The following is a 14,653-nucleotide window of genomic DNA, read 5'->3' as shown; positions in this document are numbered from 1 at the left end:
ATGGTCTCGATCTCCTGACCTTGTGATCTGCCCGCCTCGGCCTCCCAAAGTGCTGGGATTACAGGCTTGAGCCACCGCGCCCGGCCATGAAGGATCTTTTCAAGGAGAACTAGAAACCACTGCTCAAGGAAATCATATAGGACACAAACAAATGGGAAAACATTCCATGCTCATGGATAGAAAAAATCAATATTGTGAAAATGGCCATACTGTCCAAAGTAATTTATAGATTCAATGCTATTCCCATCAAACTACCATTGACATTCTTCACAGAATTAGAAAAAACTATTTTAAAATTCATAAGGAAACAAAAAACAGCCCATATAGTCAAGATAATCCTAAGCAAAAAGAATGAAACTGGAGGCATCACACTAACCTACTTCAAACCACACAAGGCTACAGTAACCAAAACAGCATGGTACTGGTATAAAAACAGACATGTAGACCAATGGAATAGAACAGAGACCTCAGAAATAAGACCATACATCTACAACCATCTGATCTTCAACAAACCTGACAAAAACAAGCAATGAGGAAATGATTCCCTGTTTAATAAATGGTTAAACAGAACTGGCTAGGCATATGCAGAAAATTGAACCTGGACCCCTTCCTTACACTTTATGCAAAAATTAACTCAAGATGGAATAATGACTTAAATGTAAAATCCAAAGCTATAAAAACCCTAGAAGAAAATCTAGGCAATACCATACAGCATAGGCACAGACAAAGATTTCATGACAAAAACGTCAAAAGCAATTGAAACAAAACCAAAAATTGACAAATTGAATCAAATTAAACTACAGAGCTTCTGCACAGCAAAATAAACTATCATCAGAGTGAACACACAACCTACAGAATGGGAGGAAATTTTTGGAACCTATCCAACCGACAAAGATCTAATATCCAGAGTCTACAAGGAAATTAAACACTTTACAAGAAAAAAGAAACAATCCCATTAAAAAGGGGGCCAAGGACATGAACAGACACTTCTCAAAGGTACTGGTTTTGTATCAGTACCATGCTGTTTTGGTTACTGTAACCTTATAGTATAATTTGAAGTCAGTTAGCATGATGCCTCCAGCTTTGTTCTTTTTGCTTAGGATTATCTTGGCTATATGGGTTCTTTTTTGGTTCCTTATGAATTTAAAGACATGTATGCAGCCAACAAATATTTGAAAAAAGCTCAACATTACTGATCATTAGAGAAATGTAAATAAAAACCACAATGAGACACCATCTCACAGCAGTCAGAATGGTGAGTATTTAAAAGTCAAGAAACAACAGATGCTGCCAAGGCTGTGGAGAAATAGGAACACTTTTATACTGCTGGTGGAATGTAAATTAGTTTAAGGTGATTGAACTAATTTGGTGATTCCTCAAAGACCTAGAACCAGAAATACCATTTGACCCAGCAATCCCATTACTGGGTATGTACCCAAGGGAATATAAATCATTCTACTATAAAGATACATGCACATGTATGTTCATTGCATCACTACGCACAACAGCAAAGACATGGAATCAACCCAAATGCCCATCAATGATAGACTGGATAAAGAAAATGTGGTACATGATACACCATGGAATACTATGCAGCCATAAAAAGGAACAAGATCATATCCATTGCAGGGACTTAGATGAAGCTAGAAGCCATGATCCTCAGCAAATTAATGCAGGAACAGAAAACCAAACACTGAATGTTCTTACTCGTAAGTGGGAGCTGAATGATGAGAACATATGGACACATGGAGGGGAATAACACACACTGGTGTCTGTTGGGGGGTTGTGGGGGGAGGGAGACCATCAGGATAAATAGCTAATACATGGGGGGCTTAAAAGCTAGGTGATGGATTGATAGGTGCAGCAAACCACCATGGCACACGTTTACCTAGGTAAGACACCTGAACGTCCTGCACATGTATCTGAAACTGAAAATAAAATAAAACTAAAAAGAAGGAAAGAAACAAAAGCATAATTGCATTGCACAGAGACTGTTTTACAGGGATGAGCCTGTCTGTGTCTTAGAATAAATGATTTTAAGGAAACCAGAGAGTCTACTAGAAGAGGAGACAGAAAAGGTGGCAAGGGTTGAAAACTACTGGATATCATGATCAATGCCTGTGTGACAGGATCAATTGTACCCCAAAGCTCAGCATAATGCAATATACTCAGGTAATAATTCTGCACATGTACCCCCTGAATCTGAAATAAAAGTTGAAATTATTTATAAAAAAAAGAAACTAAGATCAGTTGTGGTGGCTTACACCTGTGATCCCAGCACTTTGGGAGGCCAAGGTGGGAGGACAGCTTGAGCTTAGGAGTTCAAGACCAACCTGGGCAACATGGTGAAACCCCATCTCTACTAAAAATACAAAAATCAGCTGGTGTGTGCCTATGGTCCCAGCTACTCAGGAGCCTGAGGTAGGAGGATCACTGGAGCCCAGGGGATGGAGGTTGCAGTGAGCCGAGACTGTGCCACTGCACTCCAGCCTGGGTGACAGAGTGAGACCATGTCTCAAAAAAAAAAAAAAAAAAAAAAAAAAAAAAAAAAAAAAAAAAAAAAAAAAAAAAAAAAAAAGAAAAGAAAGGAAAGGAAAGAAAAGGGAAAAGAAAGTAGGGAGGCTGGTAGAGTGGTACCCAAATCAAGTAGTCACAGTTTGAATTCTCTGGGAGCTCAGTTTCCTTAGGCAAGTCATGTTCAGTACAGTGTCATAATCTATTTGAGAGAAATATGTTACCTATCTGATAGAATATTTCCAGAATGTATCTAAAAAGTCCTATTTAGTGCTCAGAATAGCTGCTGATGCCATTTCTACTTTAAATAGCCATTCAACAGGAGTCAAAGAATAGAGATAACTCTATAATGAGTATCAATACTTAGATGGAAAGTTGTATTTGGAGATCAAGGGAAATTTATTGTCTCTCTACAATTATATTGTCCTCTAGTATTTTTAACTATAACTTTCAACACACTTATTTTCCTAGAGATTAAATATGAAATCTAAATTAACTTCACGTATCTACTCTTATTTCTAAGCAGCTGTACTTTCTGGGTACAATACAAATAGGAAATGGAATAGTTTTTAATTGCCCAAGCTTTAAAGAATGAAGGAGATAATACAACGACACTGAAAATCAATAATCCTTGTATACCGATAATGAAATTTAGGTGAGATATTTATTTTACTCAGGGTTGCCTAGCTCCTACAGTTTGAGAAAGAAATGGACAAGATGATATAAGAGCCAGATTTGGCATCAAATTTATTTATATATAGAATTAGATACTTTTCAATTTAAGAATAAATTATGAAAACAAGGGAAATACATGTCTAATACATGAATTTTCTATTATACGATTTCTTTTGGTAATACTTTTGAGCACCAAGTCCTATATCATTGTATTTTTAGTTCAATGAAACATGAAAGATTCTATTCTAAAATAGAATAACTCAGACTTTTAACAATTCTCCTTTTCTTTTACTTTCTTTTAGTCCTTGAAGAAAGAAACTGCTCAGACCCTGGGGGCCCAGTCAATGGGTACAAGAAAATAACAGGGGGCCCTGGGCTTATCAATGGACGCCATGCTAAAATTGGCACCGTTGTGTCCTTCTTTTGTAACAACTCCTATGTTCTTAGTGGCAATGAGAAAAGAACTTGCCAGCAGAATGGAGAGTGGTCAGGGAAACAGCCCATCTGCATAAAAGGTAATTTACAATTGTTTCTGAAGTCTACAGACATTGATGAAGTTGCTAGACCTTTTGGTAGCTCCTTTGCATGTTTTAAGCCCCTGGAAAATGCCTTTCTCTCTTAAGTCCCTTCTGAAACCATATATAACTCTGAGGTTGGAAACCATCCTAAAACATTTGCTTCTCTTTTTTTTTTTCCCTCAAGAGGACCTGCTTTCCCTAATCACAACACCTCGAGAGGTGATCAAGAAGAGGAATGTAGTTATCAGAGCAATTTAGGAAAGATGACAGGGCTGAGTTTAATATATGCAAATCCAAGTATAGAATTGAGGTAATGTATAAGCATTTACGTAGCTCCACTTAACTACTTTCTATGCAATATTAAGTTGATGCGAGAAATACAAGAACAAAATAGATGCATCATCCCTACCAGCCTATGGAGGGGGAGGATTGAAGATGTTAAGATGTTTAAAAACAAAGACAGAGAGTAAACCCTTGTACATTCAAGGGATCGTTACAGGAAGAGATGAGTGGTGTAAGTTCAGCAAAAGGAGAGATCAATGTTCCTGAAATAGGGACAATTGCATGAATCCAGTAGGACTGGAGCCAGTCTGGAAAGCTGGGGAGGATTTGCACATGTGAAGAGGAGTTGGGATGGTATTCCAGATGGAAGACAGCGGAAAAGAAAAGAGGTGTAGGCAGAAGTGAAGTCATCATGGTAAACTCAAAGTGAGACAATCTGGGAATCAAGGGGTAAACTTAAATATGTAGGTTGGACAGAAAAGTGGAATATTGAATAGAGACGTTTGAACCTTCTCTATTGGCAGTGGGGATGTATAGTTTCTCACTGAATTGATTCACTAGTTGCTTCAGGTTAACAGCCTCTCTATTTGGGGGCAGGCCACAATGATCTGGCTGTTTACTGGGAAGAAAACATGTCCTTGTCCTAGATTATCCAGATAATTGTCTTAATCCTCCACTTTGCCTTCTGGGTGTTTGTCAACAACCTGAATCATGGGAAAAGGAATGAAAGGGAATGGTTTGTGAAAGGAATAAATCACTTTAGACTTTAGCCAGAAGCGACCTTCATCCCCACCAGCACAAATTCTGATTTTTATTTCATTAAGTATGGGAACGGTGTCACATATGTCCTTGGAGATTTTTGTCCACTCTTCTCTTACAAATTAATACAACCAAAGTTCTCTAAGTTGCTAATTAGATGAATGTTGGCTGCCTGATTGGGAAAGTGAGATGGGAAGGATTCCTTTTCACTCATGAAGAAAGAGAGACTTCAACAAAATTAAACTGGGCTTTGAATTGCCCTCAAGTGATTGTTAGGGGCCTTAACGGCAGAGAAAGAACACGAAGGAATCTGTTTTCCAAGACTTATCTATGGTTGACACTGCTGTCTGGTGTCAAAAGAGAACCTTGTAATTCCCCATGTGGGCTATGTTTTAGAACCTTCACTTTGAATTTTATTCCATTTTGATCAAGTTTGCTAATTACATTCACATGAACAGATGATCCTACTCTATGATGCCATTGTCCCAAATCACTCAGGTGGGGCAGCCTTTCAGAGGCATCTGGTCTTCTTAGATTCTTCAGAGGGTGCTGTCAATCAAGATTAAAGGCAGCAAGCTCTTTTGTAAAGTGAGATGTTCAAGCTTGCCTGACATGTCGTGCCTCTGAGAGCCTGGGGAATGGGCACCTGGTGTCCAGAAGTGGGAGTCAGGTATGAATCTGAACTGAATAATGTGAACAGTGAATATGGAAAAGGATTGTGCAGCATTGTCTTTTTTATTTCTAGCCTGCCGAGAACCAAAGATTTCAGACCTGGTAAGAAGGAGAGTTCTTCCAATGCAGGTTCAGTCAAGGTGAGGTCGAAACACCTGCACTCTGCCCTAAAGGCTAATGAGTATTTCCCCTTCCATTCCCCTTCCCCACTTGTGTTTGGCCAAAGATGGTTTGAGGTTTCTTAGGGACATTTAGTGCTAACTGGTCATGAAAGAATAGGGCTTGTTAGATGGAGGCTTATTAGCCAGCTGCCTTTAGCCAAGAGGTAGCAACTGTTGGAAGATGTACAAATTTCACTGGATCGTGGGAAAGTAGATGACTGGTAGAAAGCAAGACTTTCAGATGATCTTTGAGAAAATGGACTTGAATCCTTGAGTCTTCCTGAAATTACTATGTACTTGTTATGGTAGCTTCTAGGAAGATGACATTTCTGTTAAACACAACCAGCTACAATTTAGGAAGTTATGCTTGGAGGTAACCAGTGAGATGAGGCAGGCTGGGGGAACCCAGGAACTAGAGACAAATGACCAGCCACACAGAAGGATGTGAGCCCTCTGGTATGCTCAGCCTTTCTCCTGGGAAGACAAAGGTGGGGTCCACCTGGTGGGGAGGGAGTAGCCCCTTTCTACTCATCTCTTATACATTCTCCTCCTCACTGTCTCCACTCAGCTACATGGGCCTCCTTGATTTTCCTCTATCACTTCAAGCACAGTCCTGCTTTGGAAACTTGACACTGTGGCTCCTTCTGTCTGGAACCTGCTTCCACAAGATCTCAGTGAGGCTTAATGCCTCTCTTCCTTCAGTTCTCTGCTCAGTTTTTGCCTAACAGAGAGAGATCTTCCCTAAATATCCTTTTAAAGATAGCAATCCTATCTTCACCCTGACTGTCTAGTGGACCCCTTTAGCCAGAATACTCTAGCCTTTACTCTGTTTCTGTTTTTATCTTGGCATCTCTCTCCACCTGTTGTCTCACATATTTTGTAAGGGTTTATTTGTCCAATTTCTTTCTCCCTCACCCTCCCCAAAATGTGAAAGTTACACATACAGGAACATTATCTGTTTTGTTCGTGCTGAAAGTTCTAGTGCCTACAACAGTATCTGCCACATAGTAGGCATTCAGTAAGTATTTATTGAATGAATGAATTGGATTGACAAACAAAGGTTTAAGACCTGAGTCTGCCTCTGTCTTTAGTGCTGGGTATTCTTCAGCAAGTTCCTAAACCTGCTGAGCCTTAGTTTTTTCTTTTGAAAAGTAGGGATAATCATAGCAATCTGCCTCTGGGGATTGTTTTAAGGATTATATGCAACACTAATAGCTAACGTTTATTGCATGTTTGCTCTGTATCAGTTGCTTTTCATGCATTAGTTCATTTAATCCTCACTATAACCTCTGAGGTCAGTATTTTTGTTATCACCATTTTATTATAGATTTTATTATTTATATTACAGAGGGGTAAACTGAAGCTCCGAGAAGTTAAGTAACTTGTCCAATGTCACATTGCTAGAACTGGCAAAGCCAGGATGTAAATTCAGTATCTGGCTTCATGGTCTGCTCCCTTATGCACTATACTTTGAGTCTTATGTAAAGGCTGTAGCAAAGCACCTTGCACACATAATTCATCGGAAAGTGATTTCTCACCTATTGTTAGAAATAGTAACAGTGAATTCCGGTGACTGAAATTGACCACAGCCAAGTTCCCTGGAATATTCATAAGTCAGAATATCCATCAGTCTCTCACCCCTCCTCAGGCTGTCTCCTTCCATTTTTGTCTTTTTCCTTTCAGGGGCAAGGCATTTCCTTGGAAACGGTGGCAGTGAAATTCAAATTCTGCCCTCTTTCCTGATCTGTGTGATTTTCCTGGGCTGGACTCGCCACTAAATGGGACCAACCTGTTCTTCCCAAAGACACATGCTGTAGACAGGCCCCTGCACTATTCAAAAAGACTACTGGGCTTCCTATTTTTAAAGCAATATTAATGGGAGGTTAGGTGGCAAGGTGCCAGGTTTCTCAAGTAAATGAAAAGCAAGGCTGAAACTAGTTTTAAGTATCTGTTGGGAAGACAGGCTGCTGAAGTGGAGGGTATCCCTCCTCATCCAGAAGCTACCTCCTCATCCAGAAGCCCCCAACAACAGTGTATACCTTCCATGGCCAAGGGAGGAGCTTGTTTGCAAGTTCAGGAGCTCCCTGAGCTACAGACCTCCTTATAAACATGAGCTAAAGATTTGTTGAATGAAATCAAGAGGATTGGAATATTTGCTCTGAGCCAAGCACTGTATATGAAATAGATTTCTTATGATGATATCATATTGGTGTGGTGGGGACACCAGGGTGGAAATTGTGACTGCTAAGCACTGCCTTGGGTACCAAGTTTCTTTACTGCGTGCCTCTGTGTACTTCCACTAGTCTCTCTGCGCTTCCTTTGCCCATTCATTAAACAGGGATGAAAACATAGATTCCTAAAGGAATTTCAGCTTTTCAGGTGACAGTCATTAGGTGCCAATATAAAATGAACACAACCTGCAGAATGTGTGCACATCTTCCCCAAGAATCCCTGAGTTGTCTCTGATGGCTCCAACTTCAGGGCTCATTTAATATCCCCTTTTCCCATTTATACACAATGCTTCATATTTCTCCCAATTAATATGCCCTGAGAGAAAATTCTATTCTCTGAGGTGTACTAATTACACCTGCTAATTGCTAAATCAAGCTACTGTATCAACACAGTTTAGTTCAAGTCAATTCCTAATATTGCCCCATTATGATAATGTTTGGAGAAAAAAAAAGTCTAGATTTTGCTCATTCAAATTAACTCCCTTTTCTGTTTAATGTTGCAATTAATTTCTTTGTGTGTGCATGTATAATGTACCTTTGGATAGCAGCTATTATGCCAGATATTATTCTCTTTGGTTAAAGTCTTAAGCAGTTGGAATCATGCCAGGAATAGACACGGAGACATAAAATGAAGATGGAAGTGTACAAGAGAATTTGCTCAGTGGGAGAGTTGAAGTGTGTGTGTGTGTGTGTGTGTGTGTGTGAGAGAGAGAGAGAGAGAGAGAGAGAGAGAGAGAGAGACACACACAGAAAGAGAGAAACAGAGAGACATAGAATGAGAAAGACATTTTTGGCTGGGCAGGGTAGCTCACACCTGTAATCCCGGCACTTTGGGAGGCCAACGCGGGTGGATTGCTTGAATCTGGGAATTGAACCTGGGAATTCAAGATCTGCCTGGACAACATGATGAAAACCCATCTCTACAAAAAATACAAAAATTAGCTGGGTGTGGTGTTACATGTCTGTAATCCCAGCTATTCAGGAGGCTGAGACACAAGAACTGCTTGAACTCGGAAAGTAGAGGTTGCAATGAGCCAAGATCGCATCACTGCACTCCATCTTGGAGTGAGGGACAGAGGGAGACCCTGCCTCAGAAGACAGAGAGAGAGAGAGAGAGAGAGAGAGAGAGAGAGAGAGAGAGAGATTTTTTCTGTTTCTGTAACCAAATATCTACATGGGACATGGCATGAATGCTAAAGAGGCCACAATGACTTTCTCTCGCTCTGCCCTTTCTCTGGGCGCATGTTTCCTGACCCAGGGAGACACCATTACACCAGCTATACTCAGCGGCCTTCAGCAAGCAGAAACTGCAGAGCGCCCCTACCAAGAAGCCAGCCCTTCCCTTTGGAGATCTGCCCACGGGATACCAACATCTGCACACCCAGCTCCAGTATGAGTGCATCTCACCCTTCTACCGCCGCCTGGGCAGCAGCCGGAGGACATGTCTGAGGACTGGGAAGTGGAGTGGGCGGGCACCATCCTGCATCCCTAGTGAGTCAAGGCTCATTCTTGGGCTTGAGCATGCTCCATCTTTTGTGGCTGCCTGAGAAAAACCATTAACCCTGACTTTTGGGAAAGCATCTCCAGTGCTTTCTCTAGTTTGGTGATATCTGAAATTCCATAGTTAGAACTTTTTTTCCTTTGGCTTAACCTTACTACCCAGGAGAAATTGACTCATTAAATCTTAGGGGCATAAGTTCTTGGGTGATTCTGTCATATTTACTTAGAGAAAAGGGTCATTAAGTCACCAAATGGGGAAAGGGGTTAAAGGTGCCAGAGGGCCTCAAGTTACATAATCTTGGCTCCCCTGTTTAAGGTGGACAGGTCATTTGAGGTCAGGAGCTCGAGACCAGCCTGGTCAACATGGTGAAAACCCGTCTCTACTGAAAATACAAAAAAAAAAAAAAGTAGTTGGGTGTAGTGGCAAATGCCTATAATTCCAGCTACTTGGGAGGCTGAGGCAGGAGAATCATTTGAACCTGGGAGGCAGAGGTTGCAGTGAGCCAAGATCATGCCACTGCACTCCAGCCTGGGTGATAGAGTGAGCCTCTGCTTCAAAAAATAAAAAATGTAATGAGGTATTAATTACATCATAAGGTTATGATGATGAATACTGAGATAATATGTGGAAGTGTCTGGATTAGGGGCCTGCATTTACTAAGCTGCCTTCCCCACCCTTTTTGTGAAAGGAGAACAGTATGGTTTAGTTCGTTGTGGTTATGACTATGAGGATAGTCAGGATATTTTGAGTTTGTTTACATGTACCATCTCATTTAATCTCCTCAAGAGCTCTGTGAGACCATTATTACTGTTCTATCCATTTTACAGGCAGGAAGACAGAGGCTCTAAAAGATTAGACAACTTGCCCAAAGTTCTATTGATAGTAAGTGCCTGGGATCAGAACTTAGGTTTCATTTGACTGCAAAGCCTCCAATTTTAACCCTAGATTTATAGCTAGCCATGTCAAGGTGGGTTGATTCATATTTAAGGGGAGAAGAAAACCAGGTTACTTGGCTTAGTGATCATCACGCCCATAGGGTTCACCTTTCCAGATGTGTGCTCTCTGGTTGAGTGATACATTCTCCTTTGGATGGCAAAGTCTGAGTTTATCTTACTAATCCGGTACTTTCTCCATAGTCTGTGGGAAAATTGAGAACGTCACTGCTCCGAAGACCCAAGGGTTGCGCTGGCCATGGCAGGCGGCCATCTATAGGAGGACCAGCGGGGTGCATGATGGCAGCCTTCACAAGGGAGCATGGTTCCTGGTCTGCAGCGGTGCCCTGGTGAATGAGCGCACCGTGGTGGTGGCTGCCCACTGTGTTACTGACCTGGGGAAGGTCACCATGATCAAGACAGCAGACCTGAAAGTTGTTTTGGGGAAATTCTACCGGGATGATGACCGGGATGAGAAGACCATCCAGAGCCTACGGGTAAGAGAGGGCTTGTACTTGGAAGCTGGGGCTCTGGCTCAAAAAACTCCAAGCATGGGAGGACAGTGATTATGCCAAGCCCTGTCCCCTTAGCATGTCAGCAGCCAGCCTGGAGCCTGGCATATAGCAGTGTTCAATATTTCATAGTGAGATACTAGACGGGGGCATCTAGAAAGACTGTGGAGTCTTTTTTCCACCTTGATTATTTTATAAACAAGATAGAGGCAAAGTCATCTATCACTGTGGTCATCAAAAGTTAATCACCTAAGAGCAAAATGTACTTCTCCTAGTAGCATATGTTACTTGGTAGCATATGTCATAAATTGTAACAAATTAAAAATTAGTGAAATTATTTGTTTAATGGCTGGCTCTGCCTGAAACGGTTAGCTCCATGAATGTTGCGATTTGTCATTGTACCCTCACAGCGTGGCACAGTGCCTGGCTCAAAGTAGATTATCAATAAATATTTTTTGAATAAAAAAGGTTAATCACCTATTACATTTGGGCACTGTCCTAGGTAGACAGAGATGTTTTAACCTAGATACACTCCTAACAAATTTATAATATATGTCTGTCTTTCCCTTCCTTCCTCCCTCTCTTTTATTCACCTACCCATCTGTCTATCCATCTATCTGTTCATCCATCCATCCATCCATCCATCCATCCATCCATCCATCCATATATCCCTCCATCCATCCATCCATCCATCTCTCCATCTATCCACCTGCCTGTCCATCTATTGTTGAGCCCCCACAATGGGCCTTCCACTGTAAGTGGACACAGAAAAGAATAGAGCGTGTTTTATTTTCTCTGAAAAGTCCACAGTTGAGTGGGAGAGACAGACAAATTTATCATAATCAGTGTGACACAAGAGAAGCCCCAAGGCAATACACTCAAAGGAGATTGAGGTAATAGAACATACGCATAAAAATTTTACAAGATGTGTGCTCCTACAGGCACCCATCAAAAGGCATGACCAGCAAGGACTGGGAAAATCAGGGAAGACTTTGTGGAAAACTCTTGTGGAATATTCTGAGCATAGCTCTATTTGCTGACTTGAATGTAAATGAAATATTTACGGTGGACCAGAGGTTGAAAACTTAGCCTGTGAGGGTTTGTGCCTTGATGGTGCTGACACATATTTTTAATCATTTATTTATTTGCAAGCATTGTTTAACATCAAGATATTTCAAATAAAGATTTGGAATTCATTTTCTGGCAAAACTAGAATGCTGGTCCCATTTCAGCATGGAGTGGCTGACTGCAGTGATGTGGCCGCTGCCCACCTTAGATCGCTGTGCAGCCTCAACTGTCCACTTCACTTACTTAATCCCACTTTCCAGGCTGTAGAAAGCACTTTGGTTTGCAATCCTGGAAGTAGAGCAGTTGTTTTCCATGATTTCTTGAGTAAAGTATCTCCAAATAATTGTAGCTGCCTCTTAGACATTTTCTCCCAAAAATTTAGCCCCAAGCCTTGCCTGTTCTTGTCCACTGTGGAGCGCCTCCTCACCGTTGCTGCCCATTCCTTACATTTGTAGATTTCTGCTATCATTCTGCATCCCAACTATGACCCCATCCTGCTTGATGCTGACATCGCCATCCTGAAGCTCCTAGACAAGGCCCGCATCAGCACCCGAGTCCAGCCCATCTGCCTTGCTGCCAGTCGGGATCTCAGCACTTCCTTCCAGGAGTCCCACATCACTGTGGCTGGCTGGAATGTCCTGGCAGATGTGAGGAGCCCTGGCTTCAAGAACGACACACTGCGCTCTGGGGTGGTCAGCGTGGTGGACTCGCTGTTGTGTGAGGAGCAGCATGAGGACCATGGCATCCCAGTGAGTGTCACTGATAACATGTTCTGTGCCAGCCAGGACCCCACTGCCCCTTCTGATATCTGCACTGCAGAGACAGGAGGCATCGCAGCTGTGTCCTTCCCGGGACGAGCATCTCCTGAGCCACGCTGGCATCTGATGGGACTGGTCAGCTGGAGCTATGATAAAACATGCAGCCACAGGCTCTCCACTGCCTTCACCAAGGTGCTGCCTTTTAAAGACTGGATTGAAAGAAACATGAAATGAACCAGGCTCATGCACTCCTTGAGAAGTGTTTCTGTATATCCATCTATACATGTGTCATTGCGTGAAGCAGTGTGGGCCTGAAGTGTGATTTTGTCTGTGAACTTGGCTGTGCCAGGGTTTCTGACTTCAGGGACAAAACTCAGTGAAGGGTGAGTAGACCTCCATTGCTGGTAGGCTGATGCTGCCTCCACTAACAGGACAGTCAATTGGAAGATGCCAGGGCTTGCAAGAAGTAAGTTTCTTCAAAGAAGACCATATACAAAACCTCTCCACTCCACTGACCTGGTGGTCTTCCCCACCTTTCAGTGTCACGAATGCCATCAGCTTGACCAGGGAAGATCTGGGCTTCATGAGACCCCTTTTGAGGCTCTCAAGTTCTAGAAAGCTGCCCATGGGACAGCCCAGGGCAGCAGAACTGGGATGTGGCGCATGCCTTTGTGTACATGGCCGCAGTACACTCTGGTCCTTTTCCTTCCCCATCTCTTGTACACATTTTAATAAAACAAGGGTTGGCTTCTGAACTACAAAACAAATGTGCTATGCTCTTATTTCTGCATGCTGTTTCTCAGAGCTACATGTATCAGGGCTGATGGCTTGGTGATAGCCCTTTAAAATAGTGCCAAGGGCTATCATTCCCAAATAGTGTGTTTGACAAAGTCAATGTCATCTTTTTAATACCAACTCTTAGAGCTCAATGGGTCATGGGCCAGGGGAGGAGGGACATGGGTACCCTACGATAAGGCACAAACAGAAACACCAGAGATTCGATGATTTTTAGGATTGCCTCTGCTTCTTGTCTTCTAGATCCAGCACAAAGTCCTGCTTTGAACCTCCATAAATCTTCATGGAATGTTTTTATAGCATATGAATTGGAGTCACATATTAACTCACACTAAGTTTAGATATGCCAAGAAACTGTAGCTTCACTGTTGTCTATAACTTATGTGATTTTTCTCTCAAGCCTTACTCTCACTTCCCACCGGATAGTGAAGGAAAGAACATGAATTCAGTCTAGTCAGACACCTTAAGTAATTTTGGCAGTGACCCTCTTTTTGGGTTGACTTACTCTTTTATCCTTTCTCCCCTGCTCTCCTCGCCAGTTTTCTCTTCACTAGGCTGGTGCTTTGGAGGCTTACCTTCCTTCAAGCATTGGGATAAGAGTGGGGGACCCCCAAGTTCCTGCTGGTTCTTGGGTGTGTGTGGTGGGTCTTTTTGTTGCTGACATTTAATGCTAGAGTCTGTAATTAGTGTAACTTATGCTATGTTCTCTCTTTCATGGGGCCCAGCCCTCCTTCCTGCAGACTGACTCCTGTTTGACCCTTGTCTGGGTCACTCAGCCTCATGGCCACAGTGACAACCTCTGGCAACTGCCCAGCCAGACTCTCTGCAACCTCCTATTCCTCCTTTGGGGGATTGGGGGAACTTCTTGGTCCTTTCCATACCACATGACAGCTGAGAGGCCAGGCTTGTTACAGAGCTTTCCGGGAGACATTTGCCTTCTGTAGACCCAAACAGGAACTCCCCTGTTCCCTTAATCTATCTCAAAAAGCTCAAGGACTTTAGCCCAAGACAGGAGGTGAGGATTTTATTTGTTTCCCAACCTGTCTCCCCCCATGTCTGGGTCTTGAGCCACAAGAGAATTTCTTCTACTTCTCTTTTTGTCAGCCTTTCCTGGGGCTTTCCATAAATCACATCCTCCTCCTTTCATTCAACCCTCCATGCCCATCCTCCTGGCTTAATCAAAGAGGGATGTGTTAGTTATCAATGGTTGAGTACAAATTACCCGACACTTAGTGGCTTAAATGGTAAGTGTTTATTCTCTCACAGTGTCAGTGG

The 14,653-nt window shown here is 42.3% G+C and overlaps 1 protein-coding gene across 3 annotated transcripts in view; it reads left to right on the top strand.

Annotated features, from left to right (window-relative positions):
• PAMR1 (peptidase domain containing associated with muscle regeneration 1) overlaps positions 1–13,346 on the top strand; it is a 99,583-nt gene extending 86,237 nt beyond the window's left edge. For all 3 annotated transcript variants that reach the window (XM_017849744.1, XM_017849743.1, XM_017849745.1), the window contains 5 exons: positions 3,492–3,704; positions 5,494–5,560; positions 9,071–9,303; positions 10,450–10,742; positions 12,281–13,346. In XM_017849744.1, the coding sequence (XP_017705233.1) occupies positions 3,492–3,704; positions 5,494–5,560; positions 9,071–9,303; positions 10,450–10,742; positions 12,281–12,817 (1,343 nt within the window). In that variant the 3' untranslated portion in view covers positions 12,818–13,346. The remainder of the gene's footprint in view (positions 1–3,491; positions 3,705–5,493; positions 5,561–9,070; positions 9,304–10,449; positions 10,743–12,280) is intronic.
• Positions 13,347–14,653: the final 1,307 nt, after the last annotated feature.

The sequence above is a fragment of the Rhinopithecus bieti genome, unplaced genomic scaffold, assembly GCF_001698545.2.
Source record: "Rhinopithecus bieti isolate Rb0 unplaced genomic scaffold, ASM169854v2 scaffold_32083, whole genome shotgun sequence".
Taxonomy (NCBI): domain Eukaryota; kingdom Metazoa; phylum Chordata; class Mammalia; order Primates; family Cercopithecidae; genus Rhinopithecus; species Rhinopithecus bieti.
Note: the sequence above shows the minus strand (reverse complement) of the source record. Positions and strands in the feature narration are given on the sequence as shown.